Consider the following 21,769-nt stretch of genomic DNA (forward strand, 5'->3'; position numbering starts at 1 on the left):
TGGCAGGGAGAGGGACAGAAAACACATTTCCCTGGAATTTCTCCTTGGAAAATGAAGTCAACAGAAGTAAAGACCAGTACCTACAAGCTTTTACTTATTCAGTCCCCCTTTATGGAATGAATTTTCCTCCTCTCCAAATAATAAAATCTTAAATGAAAAACTAGTTTGCATTCCTTCTCTCTAAGAGTTTCCCAAGCCCAGCCACCCCACAAAATCGCTCCATTCTCTGAACTCACAGGAGGTCTCATCCCACTCAACCGATGACCACACCGCCTTGCATCACCTCACTTTGTTCTGAGCCACCGTGTAGCTCTTGCCCTGTTATTTGGCTTTTCACACGTTCATACCTTGATTCCTATTTAATTTTGACCTTCCTGGGGCAAAGTCCATACTTATTTTAACTTTTTCTCTATGGCAGTGAACTGAATGCAGTAAGCGTTCAATCATGCTGGTTCAATCACCACATGGTTAAGAAAGGCAAGCAGGGAAGGAAGGAGATGGAGAAAGGTATGCCGGACAGAAAGGTCCTCAAGTACCGTGAAGGTGGAGCTGGGTGAAGGACAGGGAATCAAAATCCCTCGCAAATTAAGAACAAGCTGTATCCCACAGGCACCTGAAAATGTCTGCTGAAGAGAAGGAAGGAAAGAAGGAAACAGATGGAAGGAATGGGGGAAAAGGGTAAAGGAAAGGGTAAATGGAAGAAATAAAGGAAGGAAGGAAAACAGGGAAGAATGGAGGAAGGAGGGAAGCATGGAAGGAAGGAAGGAAGGATGGAGAGAAAATGTATGAAACGATAGAAAGATGGAAAGGAGGAGGAGGAGTGGGGAGAGGGGAAGCTGGACTAGAAGACGAGCCTTACCCTTGGACTTCTGGGTCCTCCATCTTCACACTGGCTCCCTGTCTAGTTCCAGGACCTAGTGCCAGGCACGTGGAGACCCCTGAGTGGGCTGTGAGTGGACCGCTCCCAGCAAGGACGTGGCGCTTCACTGGCCAGCTCCCACCACGTCCTGCGAGCCCTGGAGTCAGCCGCAGGAAGCCTGCGTCTCGCCGCCCGGGGCTGGAGCTCGGGAGGACATCTGAAGAGCCTGGAGCACCTCCGGCCTCCACCAGGAGTGGCGTGGGCTGCCTTCTCCTCTTATTTGTGCCAAGGTGTCACGTGGCACGCTCAGTCCACCGGCTTCCCGGGCAGCCCACCAGGGGTTCAGGGCTTGGAAGCTCTGGGGCGGGGGGTGGGGGGGACAGATACTCTCTGGTGCTCAGCCGGGCTGCTCCCACAGCCCACATGTGCCCCCCACCTCTGAGGATGGAGAGCTCAACTCAGAGAGTGTACCCAAGACCACAAGGAGGTTGCTCGCCCAAATTTTCTGTAAACCCTACAAAAGAGCCAGGCAGCTCTGGTGCCCCCCAAGAAGTCTCCATCCCACTGCCCCTTTTCCCTCTAATAGAAATGCCTCTGTGCTGGGAATATCAAGGCCATGGAGATCACACCCACTGGAGAGACATGGCGGGGTTCCTGCTGAAGAAAAGGAGGGGTCCCTCCTTCCTTCCAGGAGGCCCTCCAACCCCGAGAGTGAGTGCAGACGTCAGGGCACAGGTAGACGTGCTCATTCCTCACAGCATTTGGCAGGTTCTCCAAGGAAATCGTAACCCAGACAAGATGAAAAGCCCATCCCTCTACACCCCAGGAGAAACAGAGCAGGTGTCAGGGCTTATCAATCAGGAAAAGGGTGCTTGGATAGTCTGCCAAGGACCACTGAATTTCCTAAAACCCCATTTTCTAAAATTAACCTAGTTTGTTAAGCGGATGATCTAATTTAACAGAGGGGCTTCCTTCCCCTTAACCCCTCCTCTCGGGTGAGACTATGTGTCCATCTTTCTGGGCCCACCAGACCTGCCGCCTCTGTCTGCTGGTGATGCAGGAGAAGACCTTTAAACTTGTGGCACTTCGTTTAGCTCATGCTCCACCATCACAGCCCCATAATTAAAGTAAATCCATTCCAAACAAGCCCGCCTGTCCATCCAAACTCACTTGGTAGAAATAAAATGAGCAGTTTTAAGGAGGTTATGGTTTTAATATACTACATCATTGTCCTGAAATGTAGGATATCATGGTAAGAATAACCAGGGATACATATAAAATATTTAAGAAACCCCAATCCAGCAATGCTGGGACATGAAGAGTGATTCGATTGCTACAGAATGAAATGAAGCCTAGAAAAATCAGGGCAAGCCTTTGAGCAAGCACCAACACACAAAATAATGGGAAAATCTGCTTTATCACTTTATTTTTAAAAAGCCATTTGCAGACTCTGCAGCTGTTAATCACTGCTCACGTATGGCATGGCTGCCACCTTTATGAATTGAGTTTTATCTTGAAAAGATTTTCCTTTATTACCTTCCTTCTGTTCGTTCCCACAGAGTTGTGAAACTAGAAAACAGGAAAAGCTTGGAGGTTCTCAATTTCAAGATCAACACTCACAAAAAAAGCAAGAAAGCATGCTAGAGTTTTAAATCGTGTGTCCAATTTTGTGAAACTGAAATATTAGTATCTTCATTTCCTTGCTGCAGCAATGGTCGCTTCTCTTAGTAAAAAGGAACTTTTGTCTTGAGTGCACATGAAACCATTCAGCAATGAGTAGCAGAAATACTGTTCTAGCTCTAGCTTTAAATCAGGAATTTAATTAAATTTGATTCAAAGTACTAAGAACACTATCACCTCCATTTCTATGTGACACCATACATCTGAAAAATGAACTTGATACAGGAAAATATCCATTATTGGGACATATATAAATTTGCATATAAAGGAATGAGGAAAAGTTTACTTCCATTTACTTCTAAAAACAGAACAATAAAGGCAACCAAAGTGAAACTCGTAATTCGGGAAAATTTGCTGTAATGCTCAGTTGACACAATGATGCCTCTTGACTAAACTGCAACATCAACCAAACTTAAGCAGATCAAAAGGCAACCCTCTGCCTCCAGTCCCATGATTAATTCTTATTCTACTAAGAATCAGGAGCTTCCAGAAACAAAACACCTAGAAAGAAAGAAAGGATGGCCCTCAGCCAGGAGGATGGGCAAAGCCCACTGCTCCTGCACCTCTTCCGTCCCTGGAGCTTAGCCCAGAGGTCGGGACGCGGCACTGGCTCTGTATCAGCCCATCCTGCTCCCCCAAGTGGGATGACAGCTGTCTGGTTCCCACACGTGGACACTAAGAGCTCGCTCACGGGCTTCTCCCCTGTCCAGCCCTGGGCTCCAGCCCTGCCTGCTCCCATCCCACCGTTGTGACCGATGCACTTACCAAGGGCCAGTGCTGGGTTGGGGTCTGCTGCGTCTGGGTGCACACTCTGGAGGCTGGAGTGCCGCAGGAAGACCCTGAATCAGCCTGGACTCGCCTGCAGAGGCTGGGAGAGGCTCTGCTCGCCTCTCAGCAGAGGCAGCGTGCCACCTCCCAAACGAGTGAATTAATAAATGATAACCCCATGGTCAAATCTGCAAGCTGAGCAGATGGAGACCCCGCAGTCTCCTCAGAAAAGGGGGCAGTGAGACTGCAGTTCCCCGCCCCACCCCACCCCATGGAGGCCTCCTTTTCTCTCCTGACGGCACGGCACAGGTTTCTCCCCTCTCCACAGGGAGGACAGAAGAGCCAGGAGACTGCCATCGGCTGCCCATGCCATCCCCTCCCCTCTGCCTAAGTGATCCATCTCCCGTCCTCCACCTCTCAGCAGAGTCATTGGAAATGAGAACAAGTGCCTGGTCCACATGGGGCACCTGCAGTCAGGTTTACAAGATGCTGCACTTGGAAATGAGAGCAAGCGCCTGGTCCACCTGGGGCACCTGCAGTCAAGTTTACAAGATGCTGCACATCTGGACCATGTCTGTTACTCCCAGACACCCAGGTGAGAGCTGCTGAGTGCAAGCAAGAAACATGTATTCTCCATCCCCTCTCCATAGCAAACTCGGAACAACCATAAAACTTACGTCGATGCCCTCAAGCCTTAACCCCTTCCTTCTTTCAGGTGAGACACTTGATAACACCTTCGCAATTGGACGGCCATGCTTTGCACCTGCCTACCCATCCCAACAGACGGTGACTTTTTTTTTGTTCAGAGGCACCAAGGAGGGTGTTTCTGTGCCTCCCTCTCCCTTTTTCATAGTATATAGAATGGTGTACAAGGATTCTTAGAGATCTAACCAGGCAAGTTTAATTCGATAAGCATTCAGATGGAAATACACTCTCATTCATCCCACAAGCGCCTCCTGCATGCAAGCTCCTCATGATGCACGGCACCAAAATCCCATCAAAGCCCACATTTCAGAACCACACCTTCTGGATCTTTTTGAAGGACTTATTTCACCTCAAGCCTCCCTTAGAGTCATAGGAGTTAAAGGAATATGAAAAGAAAAATGGCAGAACAATGAGCTTAGAGAGTGACAATTGCATCCCGCTATTGGGACCACTGGTAAAACACAGGGTTTCATAAACAGAACTGTTCCTGATCCACCAGACAAAGAGGGACAGAAACTTCCATTGAATTACCCAAGCACTATACTCCATGACTGAGTATAATCTCTTCTCCCCAGTTTCGGGAAGATGATGGTCCTGTGTTGCTAGTCAAATTCCTGCCATTCCAGCCTCACAGAAAATAACTCTCATCCGTTCCTGTTGGAGTCAACATGACTACTTCTGGGCTGGCTGGTTTGGTTTGCAAGGCAAACACAGGGCAGAAACAAAGGGTCAGATTCCTTGAGCCCATTTGCTGAGCAGGTCGCAGGCTGCTAACAGTGCCTGCTTGTGCATGCCCCGAGAAAAGATTTCAGATATGCCTGCCCTAGAGAAAGGTTCTCAGAGGTGCCTGCTCTAGAGGAAGAGTCTCAGAGGTGCCTGCTCTAGAGGAAGAGTCTCAGAGGTGCCTGCTCTAGAGGAAGGTTCTCAGAGGTGCCTGCTCTAGAGCAAGAGTCTCAGAGGTGCCTGCTCTAGAGAAAGGTTCTCAAAGGTGCCTGCTCTAGAGCAAGAGTCTCAGAGGTGCCTGCTCTAGAGAAAGGTTCTCAAAGATGCCTGCCCTAGAGAAAGGCTCTCAGAGGTGCCTGCTCTAGAGAAAGGTTCTCAAAGGTGCCTGCTCCAGAGGAAGTCTCAGAGGTGCCTGCTCTAGAGAAAGGTTCTCAGAGGCTGCTCTAGGTCTCTGCAGCACTAGCAGTGTTCATCACTTGAGAATGAGAGTTTATGATGCTCACATGAATCCACAGAATTAGAATTTGAGAACTCTGGGCAAGAAGCTCTCAACCTAAAACCAGCACAAGAGACTTGGCCACAGAGTTCCCCAAGAGATGGCCCCTCACCACAGGATGGTGAAGAGGAGGCACTCTTGGCTCCTCCTGCAAGTGCCTCTCTCCAGAAATGTATTTCCTCCAAAAACTGCTAAAACCCCTTGCAAACTGTGTTCTATTGGAGGAGTCCCCACTGCCTGACAGCAGCCAGGCAGGGATGCGTCCACTGAAGGTGACAAAGGATCCCTGGCAGCCCATGCTCTTGTCATTTGCCCATGGGTTGTGCCTGTATGACATCAAACATCTGGAAGAAAGTGTTTAAAGCTGCTCAGTGAGCCAGTGATTCAGAAGTTTGGTGTCCAAAAAGCCTATTCCCTCTTTCCCAACTTCCCACCCAAGGATCAGCCATGTCTAAGTACCCCACTGGCCTGGCTGCAGCATCCCCCTTAGTTCTTTGTTTCTTATGTTTTTAAAGAAAAGGACAATCCTACTCAGCTGCTCCTTTGCAGGAGAGATTATGAGGTGCACTCACTCAGACGCCAAACCATCCCAGGGTCCACAGGATGGAGGAATAGAGCATGGACTAGAGTGGACTTACTGGTATTCCACTATGGAACTATTGTGATTAGGAATGGAAGAAATTGTAGCACTGATGTGGAGAAAGTGACCACGGTAACTGCTGAGGGTAGGGAGAGGGAAGAAGAAATGTGATGTGGGGGAATTTTCAGGACTGGAAGTTGTCCTAGGTGTTACTGCCGGGACAGATGCTGGACATTGTATGTCCTGCCATGGCCCACTGGGTGGACTGGGGGAGAGTGTAAACTACAATGTAAACCACTGTCTATGCGGTGCAGCAGTGCTCCAAGATGTATCCACCAAATGCAGTGAATGTCCCACGATGATGAAAGAGGTTGCTGATGTGGGATGAGTGGGGTGAGGAGTGTGGGGGGTATATGGGGATCTCTTATATTTTTTGAATGTAACATTTAAAAACAATGGGGGGGGGTGGGGAAGACAAGGAGATTCGACTCACTGATCATCCACTGAAATCCACCTAAGCTACGTCAGCTCCGATTCAGTTGATTTTACTAAATAAAACTTCATGTCATAAAGCAGTGGAGTCAGCCAGTACATCAAAGTGTCTGAAAAACCATGGACCATTACACACCAAAGGAAAATTTCTACTAGAACTTCGCATTCCCATTAGAAAATGAATTAGAAGGCTGTGAAAGGGCAGTATTTCAGAAGTCATTACCCCAAGCTTAAAAACAGTTCAGCTGCCAACATGACAACAGCCGCCAGCCGCAGAGCCCAGTGGTCCGACTATTTCTCTTCCTATGAAGAAGCGGCAAAAGTGACCCCTGGGCTTGCTTTCTTGGGTGTCCCTCGTGGCAGCTCTACCTGAGGAACCCAGAGGCAGAGCACGCCACAGCTTTTTATGAGCTAATGTTTTTAAGTGTCCCCAGCTGAGACTGAGGCTCTCAGATGAATAATAAAACCGCCACATCTTAATTTGTTCCACAACTGAAACTGTGCCTGTTGTATTTCACTATACTATTGATGAATTAAAATCAATTCATTTTTAAAAGTTGCTTCCAAAGCAGGTCAGCCTTTTGCTTAGAAAATCACCATCACTAGAAAATACAGGCCAGGGCATGAGAGAGGCGCTCCTGTTAAAAAAAAATTAAGAGAAAATAGAAGCTTCTTGTCCTTGATGACTGCAAACGTCATAAGAAACAAATTAAGGTTCAGCATCTAGGAAAGACAGCACTATCTGCAGCATGGTTTAGGGCAGAAGTTCTCAAATAAACGACTTTGTTTTCATTTCTGAAACAGTAAATATCGATAGATTTAACCCACACAAACAAAAACTCTGGGGTGTTCAGTAATGTTAGGAATGTAAAGGAGCCTTAAGAACACAAATCTTGAGAACTTCTGGTTTGGTGGAAAGACCATACATTTCAGAGTAAAATAATTTTGAAGTTTATTTTGTCCCCTCTCTTCTCATACTAGCTGTGTAACCTCCACCAAGCTCCCCAGCCTCTCTGGTCTTACATTTTCAATGGATCTGACTAATCATCCTTGTAATTATTTGCCCCAGTATGTCTTCTCCCTCTGAAATATAATATCCAGAAGGCCAGGATCATGGGTGATTTTATTCATGCCATGTACCCAGAGCCGAGCACATGGGAGGACCTCAATAAATAATCATAAATTGATTGACAGGGTTGTTGTGAAGATTAAATAGGATTAAATAGGATTATGTGTGTAAAGTGCCCAATAAGATACCTGGCACATAATAGGTCATGCCAAATCCCTTTCCCCTCCACTAATGCCGTTCTCAGCAGTACCACACTGGAAAGAAAATACACGGCGTATCTATATAAAATGAATATTTAAAGCAGTGGTCCTCAAAGTGTGTTTCCCAGACTAGCAGGGTCAGCAGCCCCTGAGTAACTGCTAGAAATACATTTTCAACTCCAAGGCCAGACCCACTGAGTCAGAAGCTAGGGGTGAAGCCCATCTATCTGTGTTTTAACGCGTCCCCCAGGCAACTGTGCCTCACTCAGGTGTGAGAGGATTAAGACCTGCAGGATGTCGGACTGGGCAGGGGTGGGATTTCGTGCTCTAACATCGTAGACTTCTGTAGCAGAGTAGCTTCAATATGTTTTCTGTTGCTGGCTGCCTGCGATCCTTTTTGGACAAAGCTAGGAGATACATAAAGTCAAATACAATAAACTTCTGTGGCTGAGGCTGGTGGGGGAGAGTGACTGATTTTGTATTCTGGCTGTGACCCTGGAGGCTGGTGCGAAACGTGCTTTGCACTTGAAATAAAGCTGGACCGGCAGGGATGGAGGGAGTTTCATCTGGGAGAAGCCCCAGCATAATCCTTGAGTCATCTTTATGGCTGGGCATAAATTTTGTGGGTAAAAATGGGGAGAGAGAGAGGAAGGAAGGGAGAAGGCAGCTGCTGAAAGCATACGCTTTACTGCAGATTTCCGTCAACATAAACTCACTCCTTCTGGCTTGTACAACTTCCCCGCAACACGGCACATCGCAACCATTAAGATGATCACTTACAAGCTTGCGGCCTTGAGGGCTGCCACCAGCCAACGATAGTTACAATTCACTGGGTAATTTCCACCTGCCAGCAGGATAGTGGGCACTTGGAATGCTTTTGATGTGTCCCGTATCTTTCGAGTCACATGCTCTCCTGGGGGACTGGCACTGTCATTGTCCCATTTTACGTCTCTAGAAACTGAGCTTCAAGAGGTTAAGCAGAGTCAAGGGCAGGGGTGGGCGTCACCCCAAGATAAACAATCTACCTACTCTATGTCCAACCCAGCTTACAGTCTTGCAAATGTAGGGGCGCACATTTTAGGTAAGGGCTATGATCGAAAGTCAGTGCATAAAGTAATAATCGTACATCGTTGAAATGACACTCAAAAATCCTTTAAATTATTTATAATGTACAATATATTCCACAAACACATGACTCCATTCAGTAAGGTATCTGCATAATTACACACATTCGTGTATTTTATACCGTATAGAGCAAAACATGAAAGTATCACAAGTACTTTTCGTCAATGAGAGAGGGTGTAGACTGAATTTCGAGTAAGTTAGGTGCACACTGCAGGTCCTCACGTGAGTGGCCTGGATGCAGTGCGCACGCCCAGGGAACAGGTGTGTGTATCTGGCGGCAGAGGGAGGGGCTGAGGTATCAAAAGGGCGCCGGCATCGTGTGAGGACGTGCCGGACGCAGCTGCCACGCAGGACAGCTCGTGCTACACCAAGAACTGGGAACATCTCGCACATCCAAGTTACGAGGAAGTCGGGGCCTAGAGCAGAGCCAGGCCAAGACATGTGGAAAGAGGAATTAGCTTCAGCCTCTCAGATCTGAGTCTTCCTGGGGAAAGTGGTGCTGGAAGAATGGGTAAGGAATGAAGAAGTGAAGATCAGGTGAAACAGGGCTTTGAGAAATCACCTGGTCTTGGAATGGGGGTCGGGCACCTTAGCCTTGGGGTCCCCCTCCTCCCCGGGTGCTAGGGTTTTGACATTGGCCAACTTATTTCTAAAACTAGTAATACCAAACCCACACAGTTAAAATAATCAAATGTATTTGTAGTGATGATCTATGAACACATATTTTAGAGCTGAAAATTTTTATTTATCGACAAGATAAACGTGTACTTATTTAAAAGTACTGTGTCAGCCTTTAAGCATTCTTGGGGGGAAAGGGAGAGCACAAGTAGAAGACTAAGAAAGACAACCTCAGGGCATGCCTGTGATGGCCAGGCCCCCTGCCACACAGTCATTCCCAGGCACTGGTGCTCCTGAGGGCTGCAGAGACACCCAGGTCCTACGGCCATGGCAGATGGCTCTGGAGTTCTGTGCCTTGCCAGGGGGCCCTACCTGAGTGTGATGGAGTTGGACTCAGATGTGACCTCTCTACACAGGCCTCTTTTGTCACTTATACTGAACCTGTGGTTGGCGCTGGGGTTGGTGTATGCTCCGGAGACTTGAATCTCAGGACTGCCCATGTGCCAGCTGGGCCCTGAGCCTCAGCAGAGTTGTAACTCCTATTCTCATTGGACTTACCCAGGTCAGCCAACAGGGAGGTGAAGATGGTCAAACACCACGCCAGGGAAATGAGAGAGTCTACAGCTACAAGTAGGAGAATCCCACCCATCAGTCATGTGGGATCTAAGCCCCTCTTGATAGAGAGGTGGAGTGGACATCATCACCCCAGGGTCCACAGGATAGAGGAATAAAATATGGACTAGAGTGGACTTACTGATATTCTACTGTAGAACTATTGTGACTCTAGCAATGGAAGAAACTGTATCATTGATGCGAAGACAGTGGCCACGGGAGCTGCTGAAGGCAGGGAGAGGGAAGAAGAGGTGTGCTGTGGGACATTTTTGGGACTTGGAGTTGTCATGAATGATATTGCAGGGACAGTTGCAGGACATTATATACCCTGGCATAAACCACTGAATGAATTGGGGAGAGAGTAAACTACAATGTAAACCACTATCCACGCAGGGCAGCAGTGCTCCAGAATGTATTCTCCAGGTGCAGTGAATGTGCCTCAATGATGAAAGAGGCTGTTGATGTGGGAAGAGTGGGGGTGGAGGTAGTGGGGTATAGGGGAACGTCATATTTTGTAATGTAACATTTTGTGTGGTCTATGTATCTGTTTTTAAAAAGACAACAAAAGATACATAGTAATTTTTTTTTCTTTTAAATGAGGAAGTAGGGCGCAGGGAGGTTAAGTAATTTGCCCAAAACCAAACAGCAATTCAGCTGCAGAGCCAGGGTTCAAACCAAGTCTGTTTACCTTCAAAGTTGATGCCTTTATCACAACAAAATTTTGTCTTTTTCAAACCGTATTACAACCCAATGATTTCTTGGCACACTCCTGTGTAAGAGTGAGGAGGAAAGAAACAGCTTGGTCTCCTGAGTCCAGCAGAGGCTTTGAGCAACTCTGGCCTCACTGCTTGGGGTCAGTGGTGAGGGGAGCAGCCCCTGCTCTCCTGAAGCACAGACGGGTGGGGGGTGGCACGGGGTGGGCCCGAGAGAGCCAGGCAGCACCGCAGGCCGAGGGCAGCCTTCGCTTGCCGGGCTCTCCTCCCTCTGGAAACGGGGGTGTGTGCCTGATCTTCAGGGGTTCAGTCAGCTCCCACGAGCTCGGGCTCCATACGGAGCGTCTTCTGTCTTGTCTCCCTAAATTAAATCAGGCCATGGGCTGGGCTGAGGGTTATGGCCCTCAGAGCAACTATTTCCATCCTGGGCTTATCAGATCTTTCCCTCAACACAATTCCCAGTCAAGCCACAGGGTTCCAGGGGCTCCCAGGAAAGAAGTCTACCGTGGCTCCGCGGAAGCTGGCCGCCTAGTTGCTCAGATGAAATGTTATTAATTTTGGATTGAAAACAGTATCTTTCAATATTTTAAAAGAAGAAGCCTTATTTAGGTTGTTCTAAACCTGCCATTTAGTAGTAAAGTCTTATTTTTAAAAGTTATATTTCTGTTTCCTTTAAAAATCATTTCTAGGTTTAAATGGATTAAGTCCAATTAAGCCCATTATTTTGGCATGTATCTTATTACGCCATTATTAGATTAATACAAATGGGGCAAATTGGTACAGTTGAGTGGGTTTAGGAACCTGTAATATCATTGTGAAAAACACACACAAACCATAGAGGCAGCGGCACCAGAGGTGCTGAGAGGGGATGGGGAGGGGGGGAAAGTAGGTGTGACACAGGGCATTTCTGGGACACTGGGTTTGTCCTGCATGACGCTGCAATGGTGGATACAGGCCATTACACATTCTGCCGAAATGTATAAAATTGCGCTGGGCCAAGTGTAAACTACAAGGTAAACTAGACCATGGATAGCAGCAGTGCTTCGACGTGTGCTCTCAGTTGTGACAAATACACCACACGAATGAAGATGCTGTTAGTGTTGGAAGTGTGGGAGGGGGGGAGTGCGGGGCATATGGGAATCCCCTGTGTTTTTGCTGTAACATTTATGTAATCTAAAGCTTCTCTAAAAATAAAAAAATTTTTAAAAAACACACATGAACCAATGACCCAGTCTTCTCCCCTAAATTTACCCTCTGTCATCCTGGTTCCTTGAAATAAGAGGGCGATGATCTCACACCTGCGTGCGGTGACCTGAGAGGCCGTTTTCCAGGTTCTCTGAGAGGAGACATAGCCTCCTTATCCCACACCCCCGTCCAGCCTCTGCGGGCACGACCACTGCGCACGCGACCACTGGGCACGCGGCCACCGGGCACGAGGCCACCGCGCATGCGGCCACCGCGCACGCGGCCAACGGGCACACGACCACCAGGCACACGACCACCGGGCACGCGACCACCGGGTACACGACCACCGGGCACGCGACCACCGCACGCCGGTCTGTGACTTCAAAAGACGAGACCCTCCTCATCCTCAGGGCCTACACAGCTTTGGGTTTACCGGCTGTGGCCAGCTGTGACCCGAGAGAGGGACGATTGAGACCTTCCTGCTGGGGTGGCGGCTGTGGACAAGGGCACGGGCGCGGCCCACCCATTCTGAGGCTAGACCTCTCCACAGCCAGGCAGTTTAGGCTGAAGGGTCAGAGGGGCCAGAGGAGCCAAGACCACGCCCCGGGCCTACCCAGCTAGTCCCCCAGGCCGCAGCCCCCAGCCCCAGCCTGCAGCCCCCAGCCCACAGCCATCAACCCCCAGCCTGCAGCCCCCACCTTGCAGCTGCCAGCCCTCAGCCTGCAGCCCCAGCCCCAGCCCCCAGCCTGCAGCTTGCATGCCCCAGCCTGCAACCCCAGGCCCCTACTCCCAGCCCCCAGCCTGCAGCCCAAGGCCCCAGCCCCCAGCCCCCAGCCCTCAGCCTGCAGCCCCCAGCCCACAGCCATCAATCCCCAGCCCCCAGCCCCAGCCCCCAGCCCCCAGCCCTCAGCCTGCAGCCCCAGCCCCAGCCCCCAGCCTGCAGCCTGCATGCCCGAGCCTGCAACCCCAGGCCCCTACTCCCAGCCCCCAGCCTGCAGCCCCCAGCCTGCAGCCCAAGGCCCCAGCCCCCAGCCCCCAGCCTTCAGCCTACAGCCCCCAGCCCGCAGCCCCAGGCCCCAGCCTGCAGCCCAAGGCCCCAGCCATCAGCCCCCAGCCCCCAGGCCCCAGCCTGCAGGCCCCAGCCTGCAGCCCCAGCCCCCAGCCCCCAGCCCGCAGCCCGCAGGTGGGCTCCGCCGATGCTCCGGCGCCCTCTAGCGACCGCCCGCCCTCACATCCCCGCTGCAGCCTCCCGGCTCAGGCCACTGGCCTCGGCTCTCCAGCCTGGTTTCCTTCTCTTCCCAGAAGTTTGGAAACTCTTGGACAGGGAAGAAGGTCTTCCAATAAGCACTCCTTAAACCTGAGGCGGTTTCTAGGCTTAGCCCAAAATACTGCATTTTGTCCCCTGCCGTTTTCAAGGAGGAATCTTCCTGGTTCTCTAAGAAATAACTGCAAAGCCACAACGGTTCTGAGCCACAGGAGTAAAACCACCATTTGGGTTTCTTAATGGAGCTTTAATTTTAAACAGAATGAAGGATTCCCCGTGGTTCTGGAACTGGAACCATTCATAATATCTCTGTTTACTTTATTAGCTCAATTGTGACATTTAAAATAGAAAGCCAAGACTGTGCATGAGCAAGTCTTGGTGAAGCACGCACATTAAGAGGGATGGCTGCAGACAATGACTTTGTACAAATTCAATCACATCCACTGGGTAAATACCGTGCTGGCTCCAAGAGAAAGCAACGTAGTGAGTCCCAAGCCTGCTCCTCCACACTCCCCGTGGAGGTGAACCCCCCGTCACCCCCAACCCATAAAGATGACCAGTTCACACGGCGCCAGGGGCTGGCACCGCCGCAGGAATCCTCTCCTGGGAGCTAGTCTCTTTCTAAGAGGAGCAACCAAGGGGGCTGTTAATGAGTGTGCTGAGCTGGACACGTCACCTCTCGGAGCTTCAGTTTCTACATCTGTCAAATTAACAGGCTGGAGTCATCCAGGGATCCCCACGGTCTCCTCCTATTCTGGGAGTCACGGACTCACAGTTTAGGGCTCAGCCCACCGCAGTCGGCACAATGGGCTCCCCTGCTTCCTGGCATGTCCTAAAATCAGAGGACTGGAGTCAAGGTTCAAAGAAGCCCTCCTTATCACTTTCAGGCCCTCAGTGTTTACTGAGCTAAAGGCTGATGGTTCTTAAGAGGCTTTCCAAGTAATATAGAGTCAAATAAAGGACTTCCTGGGATTTGACAATTTAGGAAAAATGGATACAATCTGTCATGTATCTTTGGTAGTTTGTAGAGCAAACAAAAAGCTCCCAGATAAATGAGATTTCTAGAACAGAAAAGACAAAGTATATGTAGTACTACTATGTGTTTATTATGTAATCACAAGTTTTAGTAGATATTCACTGGTTGAACTGAATGCTACAATTGAGGTCTTACTAGATATTGTCTATTTCAAATAGCATAGAAGAGACAGCCATCTTTCCTGACCCATTTATTGAGCTTAAATTTAGACGTACCACAAACATCCGCATGAACACCTTACCCAAAGAATGGATTTGTAACCTCAGCCCAATTTATTTTCATAACATGGTTCCTTCAAAGGGAAAAAATATTTTAGTGTTTTTAGAAGATTCTAAAAAGAGTTAAAATCCTGTAATCTGTTCTGTACCATCTACATTCAATCAGGAGAAAAACAGTCAAACCCAAGTCTATTATTATATGCTGGAAGGTCAGTTCTGATTCACTATAGGATGGTTTTGAAATATGTAACATTTTATTTTGAATGCATTTAAAATTTTTGCCTTGATATTTTGTAACTTCAGTGTACTGGCTACTGTTGCCAAGGAAATATGACTTTGGGTTACTGCATAGACCCAAAGGGATTTTTGTTTGTTTGTTTCAAAATATTAACAAGACAAAAATGGAAAGATCAAATGTAGAGAACAATTTAGCACTTTTCCTCTTCAAATGCACAAAACACAGATCTTCTTGCCACATCTCCAATTTTTAAAAAAAAGACTCATGAAGGACTTTCCCAACTTGTAGAGAGACTTATCCCAATCAGTCAGTTTGCTATCACCAGAGTACTCTTCCCATTACTTGCTCTGAATTTAGGACGATCTGGAAGTGTGGAGCACTGATGGCACACAACATTAGCTGTTCACCTCCAGCAGGTCACCTCCAAAAGGAAAATCCTTCCTTTATGTGAATGAAGGTGGCCGTAATGTACGGGGGTTATAGTTCAGGGAACTTGCAATGTGAAGATGGAGGAAGACGTGGTAAGTACCTTATACACATGTTCAACTGGACTCCATAATATTCAAGTGCTGATGAGAGTAGAGAATTCACCATTACCCTGTTTCTATTATTTTCTATGTGATGATTCCTTATGACCAGTTTAATCTTATGGTTTCTCATTCATAATGGGGGATTCAAGTCATCTGATGATTGGGAGAAAAAAAGCTTTCCTCTCTTCTTTGCATACTATATAAGAACTCTGGAAAGAAGTAACACTTTTTTTCCTACTCAGCTAACCCAAATGAGGCATTTTAAAAATCAGAAGTCATTATGCTGATCAAGAAACATTTAGGGAGGTTGTTGATGTGGGAGGAGTGGGGTGAGGAGGGGTGGGGGTATTTGGAAACCTCTTATATTTTTTTAATGTAACATTAAAAAAAAGAAAGAAAGGAAAATACAAGAAGCATTTAGAACAAGACACACTTTAATTAAAACCTCTAAAGACAAGGTCTCTTGAAGACAATCTAGTAGTCCAAGCAAACTGTCATGTTGCTACCAGAGACCTTGAGATATGCAGGAAGACTTTTAATGTCTTTGTAACTTAGAAGTAAGTCACAAACCTCAGAGTAACTATTTTAAAAGAAATATTTAGAAGATCTAGTAATGTGGTTGTCTCCTGCTGGGAAACTCACTGGACCCCAACGAGTAAACTGGAAGTGTGTCTGGAAGAATAAAAATGGCACTTGCCACTCAAGGAAGGCTCTGGCTTTGCGGGCGGTGGGGGCTTCCCCAGGGCAGGACGTGAGTAAGACTGTTCACACAGACATGCTCTTGCCCAACCAGTCAAAACTGCCCAGGGGTCAACATCCCCTCCTGCTGGGACTGGTGCCTTCTTTTCTGTAATGCTTGGGGGAATCACCCAGTTCTGAAATGGTCTGAGTTCGAGCCTGGGAAGCCATCGGAATCTTGAGATAAATGAGAGCAGGGCCTTACTCTGCTTATTCAAACAGATGTTTAATCTGTATTCCCCACCTCTCTCTATTTTTACCCACCTCCCTACCTGTGGAGCCCTTTGACCTACTTTGAGTATACAGCCCTGATCTGCTAGAGTGACTGACAGCATCTCTTTAAAAATGGGCAAGCAGACAAAACTCGTGCAGCCTAGAAGCAGAGGCACAGTAAAGGACATGAAAACATCAAAAGTTAAGTTACCTAATCACAGTCACAGCCGCCCCGAGCTCTGTCTTACCTACCGGGTAATAAAGAGAAATGGGACCTTCCTAAACTTGAAGGGCATCACATAAGATAAGGAAAGCTGTTGCTGGCCTCTGACTTTTGGGGGGGGCTATGTTCACACATTAGCCAGCGCATGCGAACTACAAAGCATTTTCACAGATTCAAAAACACCTACCTTTAGAAAGTTTGTCTGAGTTTATTGTGACACAAAGTAAAAGGTAAAACATAAACATTTGAAAATGGGGGTTGTCAAGAGGACAGGAGAGGGAAGGAGTGGGCGGCAAAGAACACTTCATTTGAAGTCCGGGGAGTTTTCCCAAGAGCAGGGTTTGTGCTCGATTTAAGGGGAAAACGTTCAAGCACCCTGGACAGTTCAAAGAGGCTGTCCAGGAAGCTGAAGGGCCAGCGAGCCAGGAACGACCAGGGCAGTGCTTTTACAATCCTAGCAAAACAACAAGAGGATGAAGGATTGTTTTCGCATCGTTTTGAACACAGGGTGTGAAGGCGCCGCGGAATCGCCTCCCAAAAGGCACTGAAACCCAGAGCCACCGAAGGGTCCTGGGGGCGCAGGAGGGGGTCCTCAGACATTCATTCCTCCTAGACTTGCGCCCAGCATCGTCCCTGCAGGGCCTGGCAGGTTCTGGGACCCGAAGCCTTGCGAGGCCACGTGAAGGCGGAGGCGGCCCTGCAGGGGCCGGATGGGAGCGCGAGGCAGGGGAGGGGGCGTCTCTTCCCAAGGGGGAGGGGGCTCGCCCTCGGGGTTCACCCTGCTCCCCAGCGACGGCACCAACGCTCACCGGGTCCAGCGTGGGTGGACACCGCCCACCTCCCCTGCTTACGCGGCTGTGATGCCCCGCGGCTCCGGTTCCAGGGGACCCCCGGCGCCGCCCCCCCCCCAGGCTACTCCATGGGCCAGGCTGCCCCGGGGGGCCTGGCAAGTCACTGGGTTAGTCTTAAGTCTGGACGCCCGGACACCCCTAAACCTCACCGGGACCTCATTGTAAGGGGTCGCGGGGCGGGATCCCACCCGCCCGGCAGCCTCAGCCCCACAGCGTTTCCACGGCCAGAGGCGAAGCTGCAACTTGGCCAGAACTCGGCTCCACCGCTGCCCGGGCCTCGGGACTTTCCCGGGGCCCCGGGGCGCCCCGCCCCGCCCCGCCCCGCCCGGGAGCTGGGCAGAGGCCGGAGGCCAGAGCGCCGGGGTGGAAGTTCCTCCGGATCCAAGCCGGTCCCCGTGGACAGCCGCGGGGATAAGCCAGCAGACGCGGGAGGGAAGTCCGTGCCCCTCAAAAGTTGGTCGTGCCGCAGCAGCGCCCCAAGGACGCAGGAAGGCAGAGCCCGGGCTCGCTTACCTGGGTGTGCCAGCCTCGCAAAGTGCAGAGAGAATTCCGCCGGGACGAGCCTGCCGCCCCGGAATGCGAATCCGGCTTTGGAGAGGCGGGGGCCGGGGTCGGGCCCGCGGCGCCGCGCAGGGGCGGAGGGGTCAGGAGCGCCCCCCCACCCCACCCCCCGCGCCGGGGCCGGTCTAGCGACAGCGCGTGGGAAGGGTGCCGAGGGCGGAGTGAGGGCTCCGCGGAGATCCCGGCTCCATTCTCGGCGAAGGGGGCTGGGGCGGGGCGCAGAGGGGTCGCCGGCCGGCGCGCGGGTGACTCGGCGCGGAGGGGCGAGCAGGCGGCGGAGGAGCGAGGGAGCAGGGGAGGCAGCGAGGGGTGAGGGCGGTGGGCGGGGAGCTGGCGCTTCTGGAGAGATTTCCACCTTCTGACGAAACCCACGCGCGCGCCCCGCAGACACCCGTTGGGAAGCCTCGGCGCGAGCGCCCCCTGGGGGCTCCGGGGCGCGCGTGGGGCGCTGTCCAGGGTGCTGCCGCGCGGGGCGCTGTCCAGGGTGCTGTCGCGCGGGGCACTCCCCGGGGTCCCCGTCGCTCGGGACGCTGTCCGGGGTGCTGCCGCGCGGGGCGCTGTCCAGGGTGCTGTCGCGCGGGCCACTCCCCGGGGTCCCCGTCGCTCGGGACGCTGTCCGGGGTGCTGTCGCGCGGGGCGCTGTCTGGGGTGCTGTCGCGCGGGGCACTCCCCGGGGTCCCCGTCGCTCGGGACGCTGTCCAGGGTGCTGCCGCGCGGGGCGCTGTCCAGGGTGCTGTCGCGCGGGGCGCTCCCCGGGGTCCCCGTCGCTCGGGACGCTGTCTGGGGTGCTGCCGCGCGGGGCGCTCTCCGGGGTCCCCGACTCTCGGGGCGCTGTCCAAGGCGCTGCCACTCGGGGCGCTGTCCAGGGTGCTGCCGCGCGGGGCGCTATCCAGGGTGCTGCCGCTCGGGGCGCTGTCCAGGGCCCTGCCGCGCGGGGCGCTGTCCAGGGTCCCGCCGCGTGCCCGGCCCGGGCTGCCTGCTCTGCTCCGTCGCCCACACCAGATTCCTCCTCCAAGGGCGTGGACCCCACACCTGCTCCAGGGTAAGGCGGGTTATCGACAGGAAGGGGGAATTACACGCTGGGATTTATTCTTTGCACACATGCAAGGAAACTTCTTGGGCGACTGCTCAACTGCCACCGAGATGGTGACGATTTAGCTCATTTCTGTATCCTCAGAGTCTACGGCAGTGTCCTGCACGTGGAAGTGGCGCGATAATGACTTTCCAATAAGTAAATGCATACATAAAGGAATGGATGAGGGGGCTTTCCTCCATCCCACAGTGTCTTCCCGAATAACCCCAGCTCCCGAATAAGCATAATATAAAGAAATGTCTCAGAAGTGCCTGTCTCTAAAAAAAAATAAACATTAACGTGCTGTCTTAGGTAAAGAGACACACTGCCACATGTTAAGAAGCACTTTAGAAAGATGGTTTCCCTTTTCTAAAGGTAGTCAAAGTCCAATTCAGACGAATGAGTGAAGGGACACCGTGTACATCATTCCTGGTTGTTTCTGCAACAGCAGATTAGCTAAATAACTAACTTCTCTTAACATACCAGTCTCTTCAGACTCACGAACTGGACTTGAGAATCCGTAAGTGCATAAAAGGCTCTCTCTGACCCCGGCATGGCAGGGAGCGTGTTACAACCTCCGTGGGCAGGGATGCAAGGAGAACCCGTGCTGGGAGCACTGGCCAACAAGGTGGAGATGCCAGCCAAGAGAGGCTGCCAATCAGAGCTCCCGATGGAAAGGTCCAGAGGAGAAAGAGACTGTGAGCCGCGCAGGCATCCCAATAATGACTCTGGGGGCAACTAGGGCGATCTTTGCGCAACAGAGGACAGCCTTCAGGAAGAAAATCAAATCAACACTTTTCCTTCCCCAGGTCATCTCTCAGGTCCTCTGGAAATAGGATGATACTAAAAATGCAGACCCTGGAAAGGATCTTAGGGAGATTGTTCATTGAAGCCCCCAAATCAATCCCTGGACTCACTTTGACTGGCTACCTCAAGCCCATCGCTGTGGCTTGGTGGTGGTCCCCCTCCCCTCCACGGTGTCTGAGAGTAGGTCCCGTGCTCTGTAGCACTCGGAGCTGGGGAGGGGCTGATCCAGGCGAGTGTGAGTGTGAGGAAATTAAGGGTTCTCCTACCAGGAAAGAAAGGATGCACGACCAGCAAGCAAAGCCAACATGGACTTTCTGTGCCAGAAAAGATTCCTCCAGGGTTCCTGAGATAAACCTTGAAGCTTGAGCTGGTTGCCCCTGCACAGAGGAGGGATGGAGGGGAAGGCATGCTGCACTTCCTTGCATGCTGCCTGCTCCTCTAAAAAGGCAGCTTCACAAGGGCAGGCAACGTGTCTGGTTTAGTTCTTGTTCAAGGTTGTAACTCCAATGCCAGCCACTTAACAGGTAGTCAAAAAACATTGGTTAAATTTAATTTTTTAAATACCACACACAAATCCTTTATTTTATGGATGAGAGGAGAGGAATTATGATGTCTTGAACATGTACTATTACCAGGCCATCTGTTAGGTACTCTAATGACAACCCCACTTAATTTTCACAGCAACCTGCCCCTCTAATTTGTCAATGAAAAATACTGGGGTTTGGGTCTTCTGAATGACCCGACAAATGAACACAATTAGTTAATGAAGAGCAGAATTAACAAGGGCTATGAATTGAAGGAGGCTCTGAAGGAGGCACATAATAGCTGAACCCATTGACCGTAGAGCAGAGAAATCAAAGCCCACAGGAAAAAAAGTCACTGCAGTCATCTTTGCCCCCCCCCCATTAAAAGCATAGACACACAAAATAAACACAACCCACAATGCCACAACTTGCGACAAATATGGGTCCCTCTGCCAGCAGGCTTCAGATCCCTAATTAGAAACTAAACTGTCGCCTGCAAGGCAGTGTGTGCAGAGCGCACGTGCAGCTTCATGCCAGAAACTTGATTTTTTTCCCTTTAGGCATGACACTGAAGGTAAATTCATACAGGTTCTTGGCAGGGCACATAAGGCAGAATTGACTCCCACCTCTCCTATGAAACCAACAGCTCTCTCTTCAAATGAAGATTTATAACCAGCTAATACACTCATGATCACAATCACTGCCCCCACAGTTGCCCACCACCAGAGTCCCCTCAATGACTGTGACACCACAATCCCCTTATCTGTGTCACTCACCTCCTTCCAACCCTCCTTCTCATGGTTTCTGAGCTGCTGGGTTCCACAGCCATGGTGGAAATTCTCCAAAGCCAAGTCGAAGAGCCACAGGGCCACTGGTGTGCCCAAGCCGCAGAGGAGGCTTCAGCTCTGGGTAGATTTGATCGCCGGGTCTCTGTATGATAGCATAAGGGGAGGCATCCACTCAGAGCCCTGTGCCAAAATGAAAGGCATCACCCCATCAGTGTGACAAGGGAAAGGCTGGAATGGAGCCAGGGAACAAAAGGGGAAATGTGGATTCTTACCAAAGCAGTGATACCATTTTCTAAGGGTAGCAGATGATGAAGGGGAAAAACAGGCAGAGAGTCGGTGCCCTGCACTGAAATCCTTGGATCCTTCCCTGAATGAGTCAGGGTGAGCATTTTGTTTTGAAATTGAATTTCTATTTTCTTTTTTTTTTTTTTCTTTTCTATTGTAAAGTGGTCACATACTCAACTAGTCGACAGGACTGCTGCAAGCAACAGGGTTTATTTCTGAGGCTATGGATCAAATAAGAACCTTGAATCTCACCCCAGGGTTAATCAAATCTCAAGAAAATGTGTTCTTTTCTTTCTACTTCATGTGATTGTGAGAATTGACAAGCACTCTTCTGCTGCTTCTGTATATGCCTGAGATGGATTGTGTTACTGGAAAGGAGAGAACTGCTCTAAGAAGGCCCTTTTCAGGTGCTGGGAGTCAAGAAAGGAGCCAGGCACTTGCTCCAGGGCGGTTCTGGGATCCTGTCTCCACCGCCTGCCGTTCCTCTATTTGGGGGCCTCTAGGAACCCCGTACCCCCTCCCCTGTGACTAAGGAGCTGTGCTAGGAAATGCCCCCTTGTACCTCTGTCTACCGATAGGTGGCATCAAAATCCCTC

At 50.4% G+C, this 21,769-nt stretch overlaps 1 protein-coding gene across 3 annotated transcripts in view; it reads right to left on the bottom strand.

The window, feature by feature from the left end:
- Positions 1-21,261, bottom strand: part of CPNE4 (copine 4) — a 509,926-nt gene extending 488,665 nt beyond the window's left edge. The window contains exons 1-2 of one of the 3 annotated variants that reach the window (XM_058290593.2): positions 21,161-21,261; positions 20,877-21,068 (exon numbers count right to left, since the gene is read on the bottom strand). In XM_058290593.2, coding sequence (XP_058146576.1) covers positions 20,877-21,068; positions 21,161-21,177 — 209 coding nt within the window. In that variant the 5' untranslated portion in view covers positions 21,178-21,261. Of the gene's footprint in view, positions 1-17,649; positions 17,974-20,876; positions 21,082-21,160 lie in introns of those variants that run through there. The other 2 variants (XM_058290594.2, XM_058290595.2) reach the window with 2 other exon arrangements.
- Between the last annotated feature and the right edge of the window lie 508 nt (positions 21,262-21,769).

Source organism: Dasypus novemcinctus, chromosome 31 (assembly GCF_030445035.2).
Source record: "Dasypus novemcinctus isolate mDasNov1 chromosome 31, mDasNov1.1.hap2, whole genome shotgun sequence".
Taxonomy (NCBI): domain Eukaryota; kingdom Metazoa; phylum Chordata; class Mammalia; order Cingulata; family Dasypodidae; genus Dasypus; species Dasypus novemcinctus.